Genomic DNA, 18,965 nt, shown 5'->3' on the forward strand with positions numbered 1-18,965 from the left:
ATAAGTCTCAGGTGTCCCCAGAATGTGTCTGTGAAGTTTCAGCTCAAAATACCCCACAGATCATTCATTAAAACATGTTGAAAATGCCCATTCTGTGTGAAAGCAGAAACAGGCTGTTTTCGTGCATCTCTTTAAATGCAAATGAGCTGCTGCTCCCGCCCCCTTTTCCAGAATAGAACTGTGCCTTTACAGCTGGTTCCTCAGATTCTCTGCTAAAAAACAACTTTTGATTATCATGTCTATCTCGCTAAAATCATGCGTTTTAAACCATATTAGTTTAAAGGGGTCATATGATGCGATTTAAATTTTTCCTTTCTCTTTGGAGTGTACAAGCTCTTGGTGCATAAAGAAGATCTGTAAAGTTGCAAAGACTAAAGTCTCAAATCCAAAGAGTTATTCTTTATAAAAGTTGAGTCAACCACGCCTAGCTAAAACGGCTCGTTCTAACACGCCCCCACATTTGCATAACGGCGCCCAAATGTTCATGCAAAGAAAGAAGGCTTAACTTTTATTCTTGCTGTAGTATTGTTGATGATTATCGCGCTGAAATCATGCATTTTAAACCATATGAGTTTAAACTTCTTATATATGGTTTTCTGAGAGCACACATCCGAAGCACGCGCACAGAAGCGGCTGTCACAGTATGTGAGTACTAAACTAAGTTCTCTTTCATGTCTTATTTTGCTTCCACTGTCAAATACACAGGAGTTACATAAACAGTCGGCTAAGTTACACAAGTCAGATTTTCATGGTATGTCACCTTTAAACACAACCTCATGCTCTTTTGTGTACTTAAAGGTAGAAAATCCATATTCAAACCAGTTTTAAGAAGTTTAAAAGTATTTCAAGTAGACAACTGAGGAAAGACACAACATTCATAAAACATTAATTATTTACTGGTTACTCTCAAAAACATAATCAGTTCTTGAAAAATAATGTTAATATATATGAATCTTATCACTGTACTTCAGTTTCAGGGCCACGGTGGAGGTGACTGGTAATTGACAGCTGATACTGTGATTCTATACCAAAGACAACATGGTTTAGGCCTACATGTAAACTGAGTACATCTAGCACAAACAAATCTCAAATACTGGTGTAATATGGATATGGCAATACAATTGTTAATAGTGAACACAAAGCACATCCATTACTAAAACTATGCAAAGCAACTACACAATATAGCCAAACAAACTCTAGCTAATATGCAGATGAGGGTTTGGTCTATCCAAAGCTTGTCCAGTTTATATGAGGTGCTGAATCCCAAATTAACAGGCAGACCTTGTTTGTGAACTGCAACTAAAATCAACTGTCACACAGACCCTGCTATTCTTTAGTCTCTGTAGGAACATATATGGAGTCTTTTTATTTCTGTATATGAAAATCAACACTGATGCAAAATACAAACACTGATGTTCAACTGTTTCCTGCCACCGAAAACGAGCTAAATTGGTTGATTTTATAACAAAACAACCACTTAGCGGAACATTTCAATGACTTTCAGTAAATGATCTGTAAAACAGGGTTTGGCTAAAAGAAAACAGTCAAATGTAAACACCTTCATGTTTTTAGGTATAGCTTAAGGTTTTAGTAAAAAAAGTAGTTAAAAAATAAATACAGTAACATATAAGGGCTCGAAAAAAGAGACCTGCTGGGAGATTACACAGAACAGCAAACGAATTCAAACATCAAAACTCCCAAGAAACAAAACCTTCAGCACCATGTATGTAAATGGACACACATTTGGACCGAGATACATTTAAATAAAAACTAAATCATTTGTTTCCAGTCAGATAACCAGACACAAATATAAAAAAAAAGAGGGTTGACTTTGAATGGTCCATCATCAAGATGCCTTTCATCAATGAAAGCGATATTTGCGTGCTGGTTTGAGACTAACGTAAGTCTTCTTCATGTCATCTGGTTCTTCTTCCTTGACTAGATGGTAGCGTTCTCCCTTTGTGGTGACCACCTGACTGCCGTGATAGCGCACCAGTTTCTTAGGAGCCTGCAGATGACCATACAGGAAGTGTAAAGAATTAATATCCACATAATTCCTTGATGTTATACAATGCAATCACTGCAAACGTACATCTTTTGGAGTGACTGGTCTGTGCACTTTCTTGTCTTCTTCACTATCAACCAGCATGTACCTGCGGGGTCCAAACATTTGATTAGACATTTTTGCAACTTGCAGTGACATCCAACATAACAAGTTTGTGAAATAGGCAACAACTCACTTTTCTAAAATGCTTGCTTTAAGTTTCTGATCAACTTCAGCAGAAACAGTCTTCCCTTGGTTTGCCTGAAAATATAAAATTTTTAAGTCATCAGTGTTATTTTAGTATTATCTATACTATTATTTAATGCTTTGAGTATCCTTTTATTTTATATGATCAGTTTTTATTGTAATTTTAGTTGTCATTTTTTCTTTTTAGCTTCAATTTATTAATTTTTTTACTTAAACTTTTTTTTTGACAAATATATGACGAAACATTTTTCATTTTCTTTTAATTTTTTTTCCATCTAATATTTATATTTTATTTTAGCTTCATTTCAATTAACAAAAGTTGTTTTTAATAGTTTTATCAACACTGAACTGATCTGCAACAACATATTACTATAATATCTTTCAAATATACAAACCAATAATCTTGAATTAAAGAGATAATAGGCAAAAACCCTAATTATAGATAATTTTATCTATAATTAAGTTTTATGAAATTGAATAACTTTAGTGAAAGGAGCTACAAATGAACTTACGTCAAGAGACGTTGGGCACTTAAGCTGGATATCTCCCTCAATAATGAGACGAACAACTTCCTCCATGTCTCCTTTAGCAATAGACAACGCACTTCTGGCCTCAGTCACACTGCATTTAGGAAACATCTCAAGAAGATGTTGCTCCTGTGTGTTCCACGATGATGCACTAACCTGAAAACACATTCCCAAACACATACATTTGCAAACCAGCATCTGGTACATGAGAATGTGCTTGAAAGGCCCATTACCTGAGCTGCGGCTCCCTCTGCTTGTAATGTGAGGTTGTGTGTCTTTTCTCTTGAACCTCCGCGGGTTAAAGAAGGGCTTTCTGAGAGGGGAAATTTACCCTCTTCTATTTTCATCTCTCCAGATTCTTAAACACAGACACAAATCACATTTCAGAGTGCAGGATATTTTCTTGTTTCTTCACATAAGTGCCTTTGTCCTGTGCACCTGCTAATAGTCATTCAGGTTAGCAGGGGCCAGTTTTTAAAAAATTTTTTGGTTGATTTGCTTTTTATGACAAAACTGAATGTATCTAATATAATATAATAAAAAAAAATTCAACATCTGTTACGAAAGGAAAATTACCTGTGTCTCGGGCTGAGGCCAACTTTAATGCCAGATTAATCATCATCTCACAAACTTTGACACTATAAAAAAAATAAAAATAAATACCAGCAGTCAAAAAACATGAAAATATTACACAGTATTAATATAAAATAATTGTAAATCTCAGTAGGATTAAACTTGCCCACAGCTACCTGTCAATATCTGAAAAACCAGGAATGTATGCCTCCAACATTTCAACAAACACCTCTAGGTCAAAGTTTTCCTCCACACTTTCTTGAGATCCCAAATCCTCTAGCACCCCAGTGATGTAGGACAAAATCACATCATCTAGAGTACTGATCAAAATAAAAAGCAGGTCACTGGTATATTTTAATGATTGAGGAGAAAAAATTACTTTAATTAAAGGTATGAAGTGACACGCCCTCACCTCAGATCCGCATGAGGAATATATGACAAAATGAAGTCGTACAGCGCGTCGTGGATTCTTTTTTGAAGATCCATCCTACATGCAGTCGTATAGAAAAGAAGAGAGAACAAAGAAGCAATGACAACTTGTTAGAGAACCATACGAGAAGCTTTAAGGCAGGTATGTTGCGGAAAACAAACACGACATTACTGTGGCAGCGTGTTGGAGATTGTGCTCAATATGTGAGTAACTTAGACAACTCAAATTGAAGGTTAAACAAACAAGAGTCTGCACAATTTTTGCAAAAAGTTGCAAACAAAATACTTTCTTATGCAAGGCCTAACAGTCCAAAAAAAGAGAGATAGTTTTACGGGCTTCGACGTGGATACATATCGAGTGCACAGATTTTTTTAAATTACCAAAGAATTTTATTTAATGTGTTGGAAAACATGTTTGCAACAAAACGGCAGCATTTGCACGCGATCTCTACAAATTGTTTTGGTGTATAATCACACAATTGCACAACCAATCTTATGGTTAACATTTTAGAAACACGGTGGACAAATGATATGCATTCATCCGCTGTCAAATAGAAGCATTTGAGACAGATATCATGGTTTGTTTATCTGTGCTCAGTAGGGTAGCCGACGGCTAACTAGCATAGTCCTATAACATGCGCAAAGGCCTTTAGACGTTCGTCTCACCTTTGGATCAAACCGCACAGCTAAAAGAATACAAAGAACAAAAAATCAGCTCGTAAAAACCGATAACTTGTGTTGGCAAGCTGGCAATAAATCGTAAAACGTTTAGCTAATGCATTAGCCCCGCGCGCGGTCGCTGAGGTTCAAAACCTTTGACGTCACGTCCGCTTTAATGTAAACACACCCTCGTGTCACTGTTTTGATTGCATTTACAGAGCCGAGCAAACGCATGATACTCCCTTTATTCCCTATTCTGCTGTATGATACAGTTTATTTAGCATTCAGTGTATAGAGCTGTGCCATATAGTGCAGATTTACACTTGGAGTTCAAATGTTTAATGTGACTCTATCTGATGATGCATTACATGTCTTGTTTTGAGCTTTTATAGTTGGTTGTACTTGATTATGATTGCTATGATTACTGAGTTGTAGTTGTGAAATATTTTAATAGAACATTTTTGTCATCTTCTCATTCACAAACAAAGACCAAAGTAAATCACCCTTAGCAAACAATTTTTTATGTCAACTAATTGCAAGTAGAGATTGAACAATATTTTGTATAACGATACTGAGTAATTTGAGGTTTAAGTGTCAGAGAACAATGAAAATTTTCATTGTTTTATTTCTACATTTGTCCCTTAAAATAGCAATAAAAACAAATGTAAATAAAATATATTTGATGCATATTTTATGTAATAATAGGCCTAATAATAATTATAAAACATACTAAATATTTTATATAACTAATATTAAAAAATATTTTATATAAACAAATACATATAATAATAAACCTATACATTATAAATATTTTATTTACAGATACACCCATTTTTTTTGCTACCATAACTACTACTATAACAATAGTAATAATTATATTATTGTCATGATCATTATTGTGCATTATAAATGATTATAAATAGTTTATTTTTATGTACATTTGTTTTTATTGCTGGCATAAATAACTGCTACTATAATAATCATTTTATATATGTCATTAGATTTTTTTTATGGTTGTACATTGCAAATTATTTTTATTTCTGTTTTCTGTTTTGACCTCTTTAGGCCAAAATCCTATGGGTTTCTCACTTGAGAATGAGTGGCTGTTATGTGAATTGAGAAAGTTATGCAAATTATAGACTGAACTAGTTAGTTTACCTGTAAAACGCAGTTGTTTTCTGTTGAATTTGATCTAGCAAAGGATGCCACTTATCGTTAGACCCGATAAGAATATCAGAAAAAAATCAAAATGTCCGTTATTGATCTGTCTCTAATAGCTAGTGCTGTCTGTGGTGTTTTACTGATCTTTTATAAGGCCCTTCCTCACATACGTCAGCATCTGTTAGTGCACATATAAGGGGTAAAGAGAGCTCCAGTGTTATTACACTAGTGTATGCTGTCACGCCTCCTGATTACAAATTGGTTTCATAGATGTTTAGCGCTGCATAATTAATGCTTCATCACGCGTGTGTGTTTTATCCAGCTGCACTGTTTCATTATTAGTATGGGAAATACAGTACATGAGGCTGATAATGAGTCTAGGAGAAGACATCTCATGTTGGCTGGACTCTATTTAACCCTCTTGGGTCAGTGGCATGTAGAATGGTCTTACAAATTGAATGCATGGAAAAAAAAACCTTCCCTATTCTTTATATACACAGCTGATATATATTAAGAATATAGCAGTGTGTTCATTTAGACTTGATACTAGACTTGTTAATGAAGTTGACTAACAACACAGCCTAATTGGATGGAAGATAGCTAGCTTTTAATGTGTATCAGCTAATATGCATTCTTAATTATAAATGCGTATGACTTATTCATAGGAAAAAAGGCTATAGGGTAAGATCATAATGTTGGTTACATATTTTAGAGGTGAATTAAAGCAGTACGTTTGTGTTTTTTACTGGGTTAAGGGAAGTCAAGCGAAGTAATCCGTGGCTCTTATTTATTGTAAGTTTAGAGAGGCTAATTGTCACTATAAATGGGGTAAGTTGTCACAATGGCATTTCATAAAACAGTGAAAATGTAAATGGTAACAGACAATGAAATTGTAATGAATTTATAGTTGAAATATAAAAAATAATGCAACTTGGATTTGAAATATTTCCTGACCTGTAATGAAAATGTGTTAATGGTTAATGTTTCATTTGAAATCTACCTAGTTTTATTGTGGTCTACTGTTATCCAGCAGCTATAGAAAAAAGATCACGGTGTTTTTATTTTAAATAGTGGGCTAAATTGTGATATAGATTTGGAGATATATTGAAAATGTTTGGTAAGATTCACGGTATGAACACTAGGTGGCTGCATTGAGTCATGATACACTTCTGCATCGTTACTGTTGACTTTGACAGAAACATAGAAGCTGTTTATAAATCGGGAAATGTGATATTGTTGAGAAACTCATTTTACATTTAGTATTTATGGCTTTTACAGAAAATTGTTAATTTCTAGTTTCTGCATGTTCGTTTTGTATTGCTTCTAGAAGTAGAGTTTTGCTGTTTGGGTTTCAGCAAATATTTTCCCACGGAAAAATAATTTAATAATTTATTTAATACAATATAGCTTAATTATTTTCGTAAATACTAAAATGAATGGATGTAATTTATTATGAATTATATAATTAATTTTTCTTTTAATATGAAAATGCTGTTATGGATATCCAAACTATTTAATTTTGCAAAAGACAAAACAGTATGTTGATTTTTTTTAAACTTTCATACTTTTACCAGAGGCACTGTTATAGTTGGCCTAGTCTTGCCTTGCATTCTCTTATTTGCCATTACTGACACAGGAGAACTATTTTCCAGTTGAAGGCACGATGTTTCCCGTCTGCCAGCGTGCCAGAACCCTTGAGCTCAAGGTGGGCCACAGAGACCCTGTACTGAACCTGCAGGGACCACTGTGTCATGAAGCACATCCCGTAACAGAGCTTTAACATACTGTATGAAACACAATGCACTTACATATGTTAAAATGTTCTGAACAGCTCTGATGTTTGTTAAACACACCTGGTTGTTGCTCTGTGTGTTCAGAAACCAGATGAGAAATCAAGAACCTACAGCTGTATTGTGAAAATCGGTTATACAGAAGTTTAATTTAGGTTTCTCTCTAAAAATAGCGCACCCTGTTTTAAAAAGATTAATTTGGTCGTTTGTATAGAGAAGTTTTCTTTGATGGTAGTGTCTTTTGATAACACCTATATTATTGTGTATTTTATTGTATATCCGTATAAATCTATTTTAGCTTGTCTTCCTAAAAATACACATATCACTTCTATTTTTTTAAATATATTTTATAATTGTATTATTTCATTTGTCTGTTATAAGTGAATAACTACATCTAAAACATTTTGCATTTAAAACATTAAAAAGTAATTAAAAGCTTTTCCCTCATAGTTACTGGTATGCTCAAGCATGTCATTCAGCAATGGAAGGCCAGGATACACAATGTGCATATTGTGTTAAAAGAGAAAGATTTCCATTTGATCAGACACAATGGAGGAAGCCTTGATCTCCGCTTTGCAATTTCCTCTCCTTCGTTAGAGGAGCCAAACACGGTGCGAATAAATTTACTGCCAAATTAATTACCTTTTCCCCAACTTTAGACAATAATACCAGAAGCTGTCTGTCGGAACACATCTCTAATTATTTTATTAATGTTTGATTCACAGTTCAAGTACAGCGATTTCACATTTTTTATTAACTTTATTATACTTTGAAGTGAATGTGTATTATTATATATTAGATGATCTGAATTGAATTACCCAAGTGCTAAAATCAAATCAACAGATTTTTGTTTTCATCTCACAGATATCGTTAAAAATTGAACAAATCTATTGTGTAATTGAAGCCACCGAGTTTTATTAATGAGCTTTTTCAAGCTTTCACAATTTGCCTCCTAAACCTCAAATGGTGAAATAAATGAATAGAATTTAATCACACAGTCATACTGCATGAAGCTGGGCTTTCCATCATCACTTGTGAGAGGAAAAGAATTTAGATTTTTTTTCAATATATGTTTTACAAACACATGCAGTTTATAATTAATTTAAAGTTCAAAAGCAAACCGTTTTTCACTTAACTTTGCTGTATTCTGAGACCATATATACCATTTAAACTACACTACAATTTGATGTATTTATTTAATAATAATAATAATAATAATAATAATAATAATAATAATAAAATGCATTATTATTATTATATATATATATTTTTTTAATGATTATTTTTGTGCATTTTCAGTTGTTTGTTGTCAGGTGCTGATCTCTGACTCTTAGTCTTATACTAAAGACTACTAGCAGGAAGCTCAGTGTCAAACAGTAGAATGTATTCTGCAGGCATGGCAAACATTATTTAGACCCGCTTCTGTGGCCAGGGTATCAGGCTTGGGGGTCTGGAGCTGTATCAAGCCATCAGAGCTGGCTTATCCGGACTCCTGCAAGGCAATGCTTGCCTTTCCGTCTGGCTCCTGCTTAGATCCTGTCTCAAGGAAATAGGCACCAGACTGGCCACTGCTCCCTAAGACCCACTGCGAACAAGAGGCATAATGCGGTTTTGTGCAGTGGACGTTGTCTATTGTAGATGAGTTTAAATGCTTGAATAAACCACTGAACTTGGTAAATGAGCATGTCTGAATTTGTTGATTCTGAAATAATTTTTATTTAAGTCACTACCATGTAGCATGTGCAAAGCAGCATATTTTCTGTTTTATTAAATAGCTTTCCTTTCATCACCATGTTTGGTTTCATATGAAATTATCCTATTAATGGCAGTTTTGCGGTGAACAAGCTTAAACCACCAGTAGTTATCGGATATAAATCATTAAAAAGGTCAGCTTGTCCTACAATGAACTCGTCTCTCCTCTTTTGAAAATCTCTGGAATCGAGCACACAGTGTATATGCATGCTACAGCGTCTATATTATGATGTATGAAGTGCTTCATATCAAATGAAGACCTTGTTTCTGGCTCATACTTTTTATCAAGCCCGTCTGTGATGTGACCCCGGCACTTAACTGGTTAAAGTGTGTCCGCAATCCATCTTCAGGACCCCCTGCATATTAACATTGATCTGTTGGAAATGAAGAACAGACGTGTGTTATCGTTTACAGTGGGAAAATTTTTATTTTCATGATAGATCTGGAGAGCAACATTTCTGACAAATGGCCTTTCTAATGTGTTTTGTTTTCCGTCAATAGTGTGGCTCTTCTCTGGATTGTGGATCAATAGAAGCAAATGCTCGGTGTGGTAGGATTTAAAGGGATAGTTCAGCCAAAAGTGAAAATTCTGTCATTATTTACTCACCTCATGTCATTGCAAACCTGTAGGTCTTTCCTTTGTATGTGAAACACAAAAAGAGTGACTTAGAAGAATGTTCAAGCTTCTCTTTTCCATAGAATGAAAGTGAGTGGTCACCATGTCTGTTCCTGAGGAAAAAAATGCTTTCTAAGTATCATCTTTTGTTTTCCATGTAAGAAAGAAAGTCATACAGGTTTGGAATGACATGAAGGTGCGTAAATGATGACAGAATTTTCATTTTTGGGTGAACTATCCCTTTAAGATTGCTCTTCAGCGGTTTCTTGCTTGCCTTTTGTACAAACTTTGGCAACGGTACTTTGCTTTTTATGTGTTAATACCCCTCTGTGTTTTTGAACAAGTCTGGAATACTCAATGGTGGGTAGTCTGTATGGGGGGGAAAGCGTTTTTACCAGTGAACATACATTTTCAGGACTGTTTCCAGAGCTTTTGGGTGTCTCTCATGTGTGAGACTGCTCAGTGGAGAGTAGACCCCCCTCGGTAGAAACATCTGTTGTAGAAGGGCCTGTCACTTTCCCTTTTGTAGGCTCTGTCTCTTCCTCCGACTGAGACTGTCATCAGGTTTGATCATTTACGCGGCTCAGAGAATAATGTAGCAGAATTGGGCATGCGTTCATGCAGTTGAGTAACTCGGAGCGTATACGGTTTTTCACCCTCAGATTCGGTTTCGAGAAGAGATGTTGTTTTTGTCACCAAAACCAAAATTTGAAGAGTGAAAGATATCTTTTTTTCTTAGAATTTTAAATTGTGAGATATTTGTGACAAGTTTTAACATTATACTTTGTATGTTTATGTAACAACTTGGAGAAGCCAACAAACTTGACTTTAATCCTCCTTTTGTTGCATTTTATGTCGTGATTTTTATGTTGTGGTATTAACTGCAAAAATAACAGATGCGATAGGCTTAAGCTATTTGCATGGACAGGCAGGCTCATTCATTCAGCCTTATCTCAAAGTTTTCATAGATGAGATATACCTGTGTCTAAAATGGCCCAAAGGTGTGGTGTCTCTCAAGACAGACAGGAAATGTTTTTAGAGCAGCACCACAACAGTGCCACAAGGCTCCTCACCTCCTGGTGTCTTCAGGTCAACTGCCATTTATCTTGTGTCAGAGAGCACCTTGAAGTGATTCTTCATCTTATCTTGACATTAGAGCCGTGTCAAAACATGATGTCTGTGCCACTGGAGGGAATCCATAAATAAAGGTGGAAATGCAATCTGAGCGAACAACTCAAACTTCATCTGCATTTATTAATACACTAAGGTGCTGCCATCGCTGTGTATGCTGAAGTGGTTCAAGTCTAAGGACATAAGAATTATGTGACATTTTGGGATAGTTCATTCATGAAAATTTAGCTGTGGAATTGAAATCATCCCTCTGCATCCCTTTTCAGTACCTGGGTACTGAAAAGTTTTTTTTTTATTATATGTGGTAGCTCACTGTTTGTTATGGAAACTTAATTTCTCAAAGTTGCTAAATTATTTAATGTAAATGTGACTCTTGTAGCTGCAACTTTGTTTCTTCAAAAAAAAAAAAATTTTTTTAAATAAAATATTTTTTAAAAACAAAATAAATAATTTATTTCTTATTTATTTCTTATTTAATTTTATTTTTAGTAATTGCAACTTTATGTCTCATAATTGTAGCTTTAATTTTTGTAAATGTGACTTTATATCAAAATTGTGACTTCATCATAATTGCAACTTTATAGCTTGAAATTGTGAGTTTATTTTGTGTAAGTGTGAGTTTATATCACAATTGTATTTATATATATATCTCACAATTTCAAGGCTATTTCTTCTAAATGTAAGTTTATATGTCAACTTTTTGAAACTCATTGCAACTGTTTATGGTAATTGTGGCCTTATTTCTCACAAAGTGACTATTTTTTTTTTACTTTTAACTTTATTTTATTATTACCCATTTTATTTTTTAAATACAAAATTGGGCTTCCACACGTTGTCAAGTTGTGTGATCTCTCTAATGAGCCTTTTGTACATTTTAGTTCAAATAGGCATTTGATTTCTGTAGGGAGCATTTTTTCACTTCAATAAGATATTGACAAGGATTTCATTGTTACAACTGTTATTGACACTTTAACAGTTACTTTATTAATAGCTCATGGCTATCTCTGCACAGTTTGAGTAGTTTGAGTTGCCGTAATTGGATTTGATTTTTTGCTCCTTTGTTTATTGTCATTGTAAATGCGGCACATTTTTTTCAGCACAAGAAGTGCACAGCAAAATACACTATTCACAATTAGATTAAGCTCAGCCAGACCTTTGCAGTTGGATGCACAGGTGGTTACAGGGTTCACCTGCCCTCTGTAAAGATCGACTTGCTTATGAAAATACAGGTTATTTCAGGACGAAAACATGCTTGGCTTCAGCATAAGGGCCCTGTGCCTGCACTCTTGCCTGTCACCATATTGCTCATCTTGCGCAGCGAGTGGAATTCCAGCCCCGGTCTGCCCGCTCTCTCGCCAATGTGTGTGTTTTGTTCAGAGACTGTATTCCATTCTTCTAACTTTGTTCCATTGACTGAGTTGCCCCGAGTGAGCTATGAGAGATGCTGGCTTTCTGTGCCAAAGGTACGCTAGCATTACTGTCTGAAGAAAATAAAGCTTGCTGTTTCGCTTTGCTGCCACCAGATGCAATTCGCAGCATGAAATACGGGCGGTAGTCTCTGGGCTCTGCGCTTTGTGCAAAAAAAATTGCAGGGTGCTTTCTACTCTAAACCCACCATTTTCATTTTCAAATGATACAACTGTAGTCGTTTGTCTTTTTTGTATTTGTCTTTCACTCATTGTGAAGCTCTGTATATTTTCTCAGAGGTGCAGATAATTTGATTAAATTTTTTTTTAATTTACTATGAAAGAATCAGAAAATGCTAAAGAGAATATTCCTTAATAATTTCATCCTAACTCCCATAATTAAAGATGTACTGGATTTTCTCATGCAAATATAGAATGTAATAAATAATAATAATAATAAAAATAAATCTGATAAATGACTAAATAAATAAATAAATAAATATAGAATGTATTTATTATTTTAGTTCCATGAAGATGATACTGTGTCTTTGGGGTGTTCTGAAGTTTATATGTGACCCTGGACCACAAAACCAGTCTTAAGTCGCTTGGGTATATTTTTAGCAATAGCCAAAAAAAACATTGTATGGGTCAAAATGATCAATTTTTCTTTTATGCCAAAAATCATTAGGATATTAAGTAAAGATCATGTTCCATGAAAATATTTTGTAAATTTCCTACCGTAAATATATCAAAACTTAATTTTTGATTAGTAATATGCATTGCTAAGAACTTCATTTGGACACATTTTCTCAATATTTAGATTTTTTTTTTGCACCCTGAGATTTCAGATTTTCAAATAGTTGTATCTCGGCCAAATATTGTCCAATCCTAACAAACCATACATCAATGGAAAGCGTATTTATTCGGATGTATGTCAGATGTATAAATCTCAATTAAAAAAAAACAACAACTTTATGACTGGTTTTGTGGTCCAGGGTCACATATGTCCATTTGTTGAAGTGCGTTGTTGTTGTTGTAGATTGGCACATAATAATAAAAAAAGTGATTACAAGTTCCTGTCTCTTATCTACCACAGACAATCCCTTGACACACAGTCTTTTTCCCATGGCCAATTACCAGATCACCTTTCCAGGCTCCTGGTTTGTACGATTCCACACCTGTGCTATAAAATGCAGAAATGTTGTCTTTTCTCCCAGTGAGACAAAACCAGTTACTGAATTGAGCTTCCTCTTCAACAAAAGCACCTCTAACTTAAAGGCTAAAGTGTGTTTGTCCTGCGAGCTGTTTTAAGAGGCATAGTTGTTTTAGCCTCACACTAACCTTTACCATTTTTATGGCTACTTGCAGTATTTGTGTCAAGGGTATATATTATATTTTGTATATTTTAAAAGGATATTTTTGTTAAATTAAAGCTTCCACTTGTATCTGGGATACACTGTATAGCATATTAGCATGCTTTTTTTAAGTAAATAAACCGTATGTTTTACAAGAAAATTCTACTTGAAAATTTCATGTTTAATTCATGTTACTTGCTGTTTGTCTTTGTAATTAATTGTGAAATTTACGAGCCATTTCTAAGTAAAATTGTTTTCTGCACCTTTTTTAGTATAGTAGGGTGGACTTTATTCAGATAATTAAATAATAATTAAAATGATTAAATAATAATTTTATTTATTACAGAATTGTAAGTAAGATTTATTTTTCTAATTTACCTTTTCTAAAAAAGGTCAATATAAATGTGTAATGTATGCAATGTAAAATCGTATTTGGTGCAAAAAAACCTTTTCTTGTGTCACAGTGTTGCCATTTTTGTTGTTTTTCTCAAAAATAATTAATATCGAAGCTTCCTCAAGGTGAAAAAGGCAGATCAGAAAGGCTTTTACATGCTTCGGATTTTCAGTGAAGCCCATGTCATTTTCATATTGATTAATTATCTCCCCCTCTGACGTTCCAGCAATGAACTGGCCCCTTCTCTATCTTGGAGATATATTTTATCTTCCTCCACCATTCATGTACACATTTATTGAATGTGGAGACCTCAGGATTCATCTTTTGGCCACCATAGAAGCATAACTAATGGCAACATTAGAGTGGTTTTGTGAACGAGGCGACCGGATGCAGGTTAACCAAGCAAGAAATAATCTAGGATTTTATATCCTGCATGAACGAGCATAGGATATGCCAGGAATAAATTCATCCCCCAAAATAATTTGGGAGGGTGCGTTTTCAATGGGACGGTTTTTGGGGAGTCGGATTGCCGCCGCTGATATGAAAGGAAGGGACTCGTATACGCATGTGTGGCATTTATAAGCAGATAATCGCTGTCAGTTTAATGTTCGGTCGAGGTCAAATGATCTATTTTGTCTCTGACCACACGTCTAGACAGCTGCCATTTAGAACTTCACGTTTCTTTGTGTGTATTCAAGACTTGGCCTGTTCTACTCCTCCTTCCCAAACAAGGATTTTTTCGAGCGGTTGACATTGCCACACAAGCTGTCTGTGGAATCCCCTTTAATTAAAGTGACATTTGAAGCTTTTCTTGGCCACTAATAAACCTGGAAACCCATTAAGATCTTCCTAATTACTCCGTTTGGGAGGAAGGAGAAACACATGGGCAGCCAGCGCAGGGGTTAGCCCGCTGGCATTTGGCCCCAGAAGCTTAGAGTCACACAAAAGAAAATGTCCCCTCGGTTACCCATCCCTCCAAGCTGAGCTCTGCTCCCCCTCGTGTTTTCGCTCGCGATGAATGGAACTATATGACATGTCAGTCTTAGAGTGTCCATTCATGGAGTTGAGGGAATGTGTGAATGAAGCCTCTTAATTAGAGATGCCTCCACGAGTCACCTGACTTGTCATTAAGGTGGCATTAAGCGAGCCCTCTGTTTTAATACGACCAGGGGAGGGAGCGTCTCTCTTTGTATGCGTGAGTCGGGCATGACAGTGAAGCGCTCGGACCGAGATGAATCGGAAACTAGTTAAAGGGATAGTTCACCCAAAAATGGAAGTTCTTGCGTTATGAACTTACACTCATGTTGTGTGACTTTTCTTCAGTGGCTCACAAAAGAAGATATTTTTAAAAACGCCTGAGTGATTTTTTGTTTTTCCCCCGATACTATGAAAACCAGTGGGGTCCAGTGTTTGTTTTGGATCCGTCGAACTTCATTGTACGGCCAAAATATTCTTAAAAATATCTTCTTTTGAGTTCTACTGAAGAAAGTCAGTCCTAAAAGTTTGAAACGACACGATAGTGACTAAATGATGACAAAACTTAAATTTTTTGGTGAACTATTCCTAAAAGGTAGGGTTGCCTAAAACAGTATTTTAACATGCATTTGGGAACAGAATGTGTGCTAGTTTCACTTTATTTGTGGATAGAGGTTTACAGAATTTCGCCAATATTCTGCCAAAACAAAAGCTTAAGAATTTGTCATGTTAAAAGCTTGAGAATTTGAACATTTGAAATGTAACCATTTGTATTGTAATTTGTAGTGTTAGTTCTTGTAAAGAATAAACCTAAACTGTTGAAATATTAATGTAAATATAAAAGTATCATTTAATGTAAAGTCTTGGGGCTACGTCTAAGGGTTACAGCGGAAAAAAAGAATTCGGACCCCCTAGTTTAGGAATTTTACAGCTGAGGGAATTAGTAAATCATACTAAATATGTGTTTATAGCGTGTATTTTACCTTATCTGATGTTTTTTTCTTAGGTTGAACTCTAGGGCACCAAACGTGACTCGTGAACCCACTTGTCTCCCAAAATGGCTGCTGCACAAACAAATAAAGATGATGAAATTCTCTTATTGTCATTTTTCCGCGTGAAGCTCAAGTCTAAACAGCCCTCTGGTGTTTTCTGGTACAAACAGGCTGATGTGTGTTTAGTGCATGTCCTAGTCGGCAGATTAATGACATTAACGAAGTTTCCATTAGGCCAGCGATGGGGGGAGACAGGGGCGTCCATGCAGAAAGCCACATGAATGAAGCACTGATAAGAGAAAATGAAACACATCTCTGTGGGCCAAGAGGGGCCAGGAAATGCCACTCCAAATTAGCCGCCGGCCCAGTTTGTTGTTACTTCATTAGCCCAACAGCCTTGGGAAAATAAAAAGGGAGGTTACGACCTCTCCTGTGTCCAAATGGGAGGCCCAAAAGAGAGTCTCTCCAAAGTTTGCCTCTCTCCCTCGCCCTGCTCTCTCTCTCTCTCTCTCTCTCTCTCTCTCTCTCTCTCTCTCTTTTTCTCTATCTAAAGACAGGTCGCTGGGGGGGATGTTCCTGGCACCAAACCAGAAATGACAAAAACCACACTAGATAACAATTTATTTAGCGCTCAAACACAGGCCTGGGGATAGCCATCAGGTAGTGTGCCGCCCAGCACCAACACGGAGCAAGAAGGCCATCGATGCAGAGCTAAGAGCAGAGCCGAGCAGCTTGCTTTGTTTCATGTTTTAGCATGCTGAGACATTAAAAAAAAAAAATCTCAAGTTCCACAACTTTGGTCCACAACTAAGCTCTTGGTGTTGCTTGTACAAAACCCCTTTACACCAGCTAAAACCCGAACAACCTTAGCCTTGAGTTGTGATCAGGTTTCTGTGTTTTTGGGTCTGCATTAGCTTAGCATATTTGTGGAAAACAAAACCCCTTGAGGCATAGTGTGGCCCTTGTTGTTGGTAACGTGAGTGCGATAGCAGCTCCTCATTTAGCCGTTGGTGACTTTATTAAAGTGTATGGTTTCAGACCCCTGGTGCCTTAGCTATTGTATTCTCACCCCTCTATAGCAGGGTTAAGTCCTCCGCTGCTTGTGAATACACAAAACACCTCTCAGCCACATTGACTGTGTTCTAATGCATTCAACTCACACTGAACGAGAAGTGATTGTTGCTCTTATTTGTCCTGGAGTTAAATGACATAAATTGAAATCTTAATATTGGTCTTCTTTTGTGTCCGTTTCAAAATATTTTACAAATGTTGATGGTTAAAGGGGTCAGTTACATATTGGGTTGTCAATTTAGCGTGATTTAATTTGGAAATAACGTGATCAAGAAATGTACACAATTATTTGTTAATTGACTACAATATTTGTGTTATTCAATTGTGAAGTACTTTGCAAGTCAGCGCAGCCTGATGCTGTAATAAACAACCGAATGCAGGGATCTTGAGAAGTGTTTTTCAAAGTAACTACTTTTAATTTGACATGGTGTCCTAAAAATAAGGCGCCCATGGAGCAAATGATGAGACGCAAAATCAATCTGTATGTGTACATAAACCAACAACTTCTTAAACCAAACAAGATATTTCTTTCAACCAGAAGTTAATTATATAGAAATAAAACTACAACATATAAACTTATATCTTCAATAATTTATTCTGTTACAATAATCAAATGTTTTGGGACTTTGGGTCTTTTCTCAGTAAATACTAATATGTGATTAATTTGATTAGCTTGCGGTCAATAATTTTTTTTAATATGTTTTTAAAAGAAGTCTCTTATGCTCACCAAGGCTGCATTTATTTAATCAAAAATACAGTAATTCTGAAATATTAAGCCTACATTTTAAAATAATGATTTTCTATTGTAATTTCTTTTAGATGTAATTGCTGGGTTGGCAAAACAGAATTATCAGTCATTTTTCCAGTCTTCAGTGTCACATGATCCTTCAGAAATCATTCTAATATGATGATTTGGTGCTTAATAAACATTTCGTATTATTATCAATGTTGTAAAAGACTGTGATGCTTAATATTTTTGCGAAAACTATTTTTTTCTTTTAATAGAAAGTTCAAAAGAAATATTTGAAATAGAAATTGATCTTTATTGATCAATTTAATGCATCCTTGGTGAATAAAAATACTGTCTTTTTCAAAAAATTTAATAAATCTTATCCCAAAATTTTGAACGATAGTGTAAATTATTTTATTTAAAATAAAATTCTATAATATCTCAGAAATGAAAGTTACATAATCAAATTTTACATAGTTAAATTGTGAGTGTGGACGTAAGGCACACATTTGCACCCAGACATACTGCACGAATGTACATGTTTATCTGTTCTGATCACAGATGTGGTTGTCTGAGGTGGATGAGGTGTAGTTTGTACTATGTTCACAGAGTTTTGCTTTGCCAAGTACCCAGTGGAGGGGAAGACACACGGCGGCCTGTCTGATCTCAGGTGCTAAGTGAGCATGTAATATTCACCTCTAGGCTGAAAGGCAATCAGTGGCCAGCAGTTGGGAAATTACAGCGATGAGCATAGCAATAACGCTCTGTAACGCTTGAGTGTGTGGATGCTTGTTGTATCGTTGTGCACCTATACTTAAATATGCTGTGGATGAGTTGTTGCACTTCATGGTTTTTATGTAAAGGTGATGATAGAACTGTATTTCACTCTCTGCTTATAAATGTTGTGTATTAATGCTTTATTCTTTGAGGAATCAATTTTAAATGATAATTTTTGGATGTTTGCATCTATGAGTTTGGACATAGCTCAGTGTAGCCTATATGCACTGTCAGTATATTGCTTATAACACAAAACCTGGAGTGATTTTAGAGTGTAAACGAGAAGTGTGAAACGCTGTGTTTTAAGCTCTTGTGTGAAAATTGTCATGCCAGCCAATCACACTGAATCTATATTTTGTTTTTAATGCGTGCTAT

The 18,965-nt window shown here is 35.4% G+C and overlaps 1 protein-coding gene across 1 annotated transcript; it reads right to left on the reverse strand.

The window, feature by feature from the left end:
* Positions 1-902: 902 nt before the first annotated feature.
* On the reverse strand, positions 903-4,608 carry LOC107707447 (CUE domain-containing protein 2-like). The gene is made up of 9 exons (XM_016511448.1): positions 4,447-4,608; positions 3,764-3,838; positions 3,528-3,671; positions 3,355-3,416; positions 3,012-3,136; positions 2,764-2,934; positions 2,241-2,305; positions 2,093-2,153; positions 903-2,008 (listed from the first exon to the last, which is right to left on the reverse strand). The coding sequence occupies exons 2-9, from the start codon at positions 3,835-3,837 to the stop codon at positions 1,862-1,864; spliced, it is 849 nt and encodes a 282-aa protein (XP_016366934.1). The 5' UTR covers position 3,838; positions 4,447-4,608; the 3' UTR covers positions 903-1,861.
* Between the last annotated feature and the right edge of the window lie 14,357 nt (positions 4,609-18,965).

The sequence above is a fragment of the Sinocyclocheilus rhinocerous genome, unplaced genomic scaffold (genome assembly GCF_001515625.1).
Source record: "Sinocyclocheilus rhinocerous isolate Xijiao unplaced genomic scaffold, SAMN03320098_v1.1 scaffold1243, whole genome shotgun sequence".
Taxonomy (NCBI): Eukaryota; Metazoa; Chordata; class Actinopteri; order Cypriniformes; family Cyprinidae; genus Sinocyclocheilus; species Sinocyclocheilus rhinocerous.

Coding starts and splice junctions, on each gene's coding strand:
- LOC107707447 (XM_016511448.1), bottom strand. CDS start 3,837: ATGGATCTTCAAAAAAGAATCCACGACGCGCTGTACGACTTCATTTTG. Junction 2,154..2,240: donor AAAGCAAGCATTTTAGAAAA/GTGAGTTGTTGC, acceptor TGGACCCCGCAG/GTACATGCTGGTTGATAGTG. Junction 2,009..2,092: donor GACCAGTCACTCCAAAAGAT/GTACGTTTGCAG, acceptor GGTCATCTGCAG/GCTCCTAAGAAACTGGTGCG.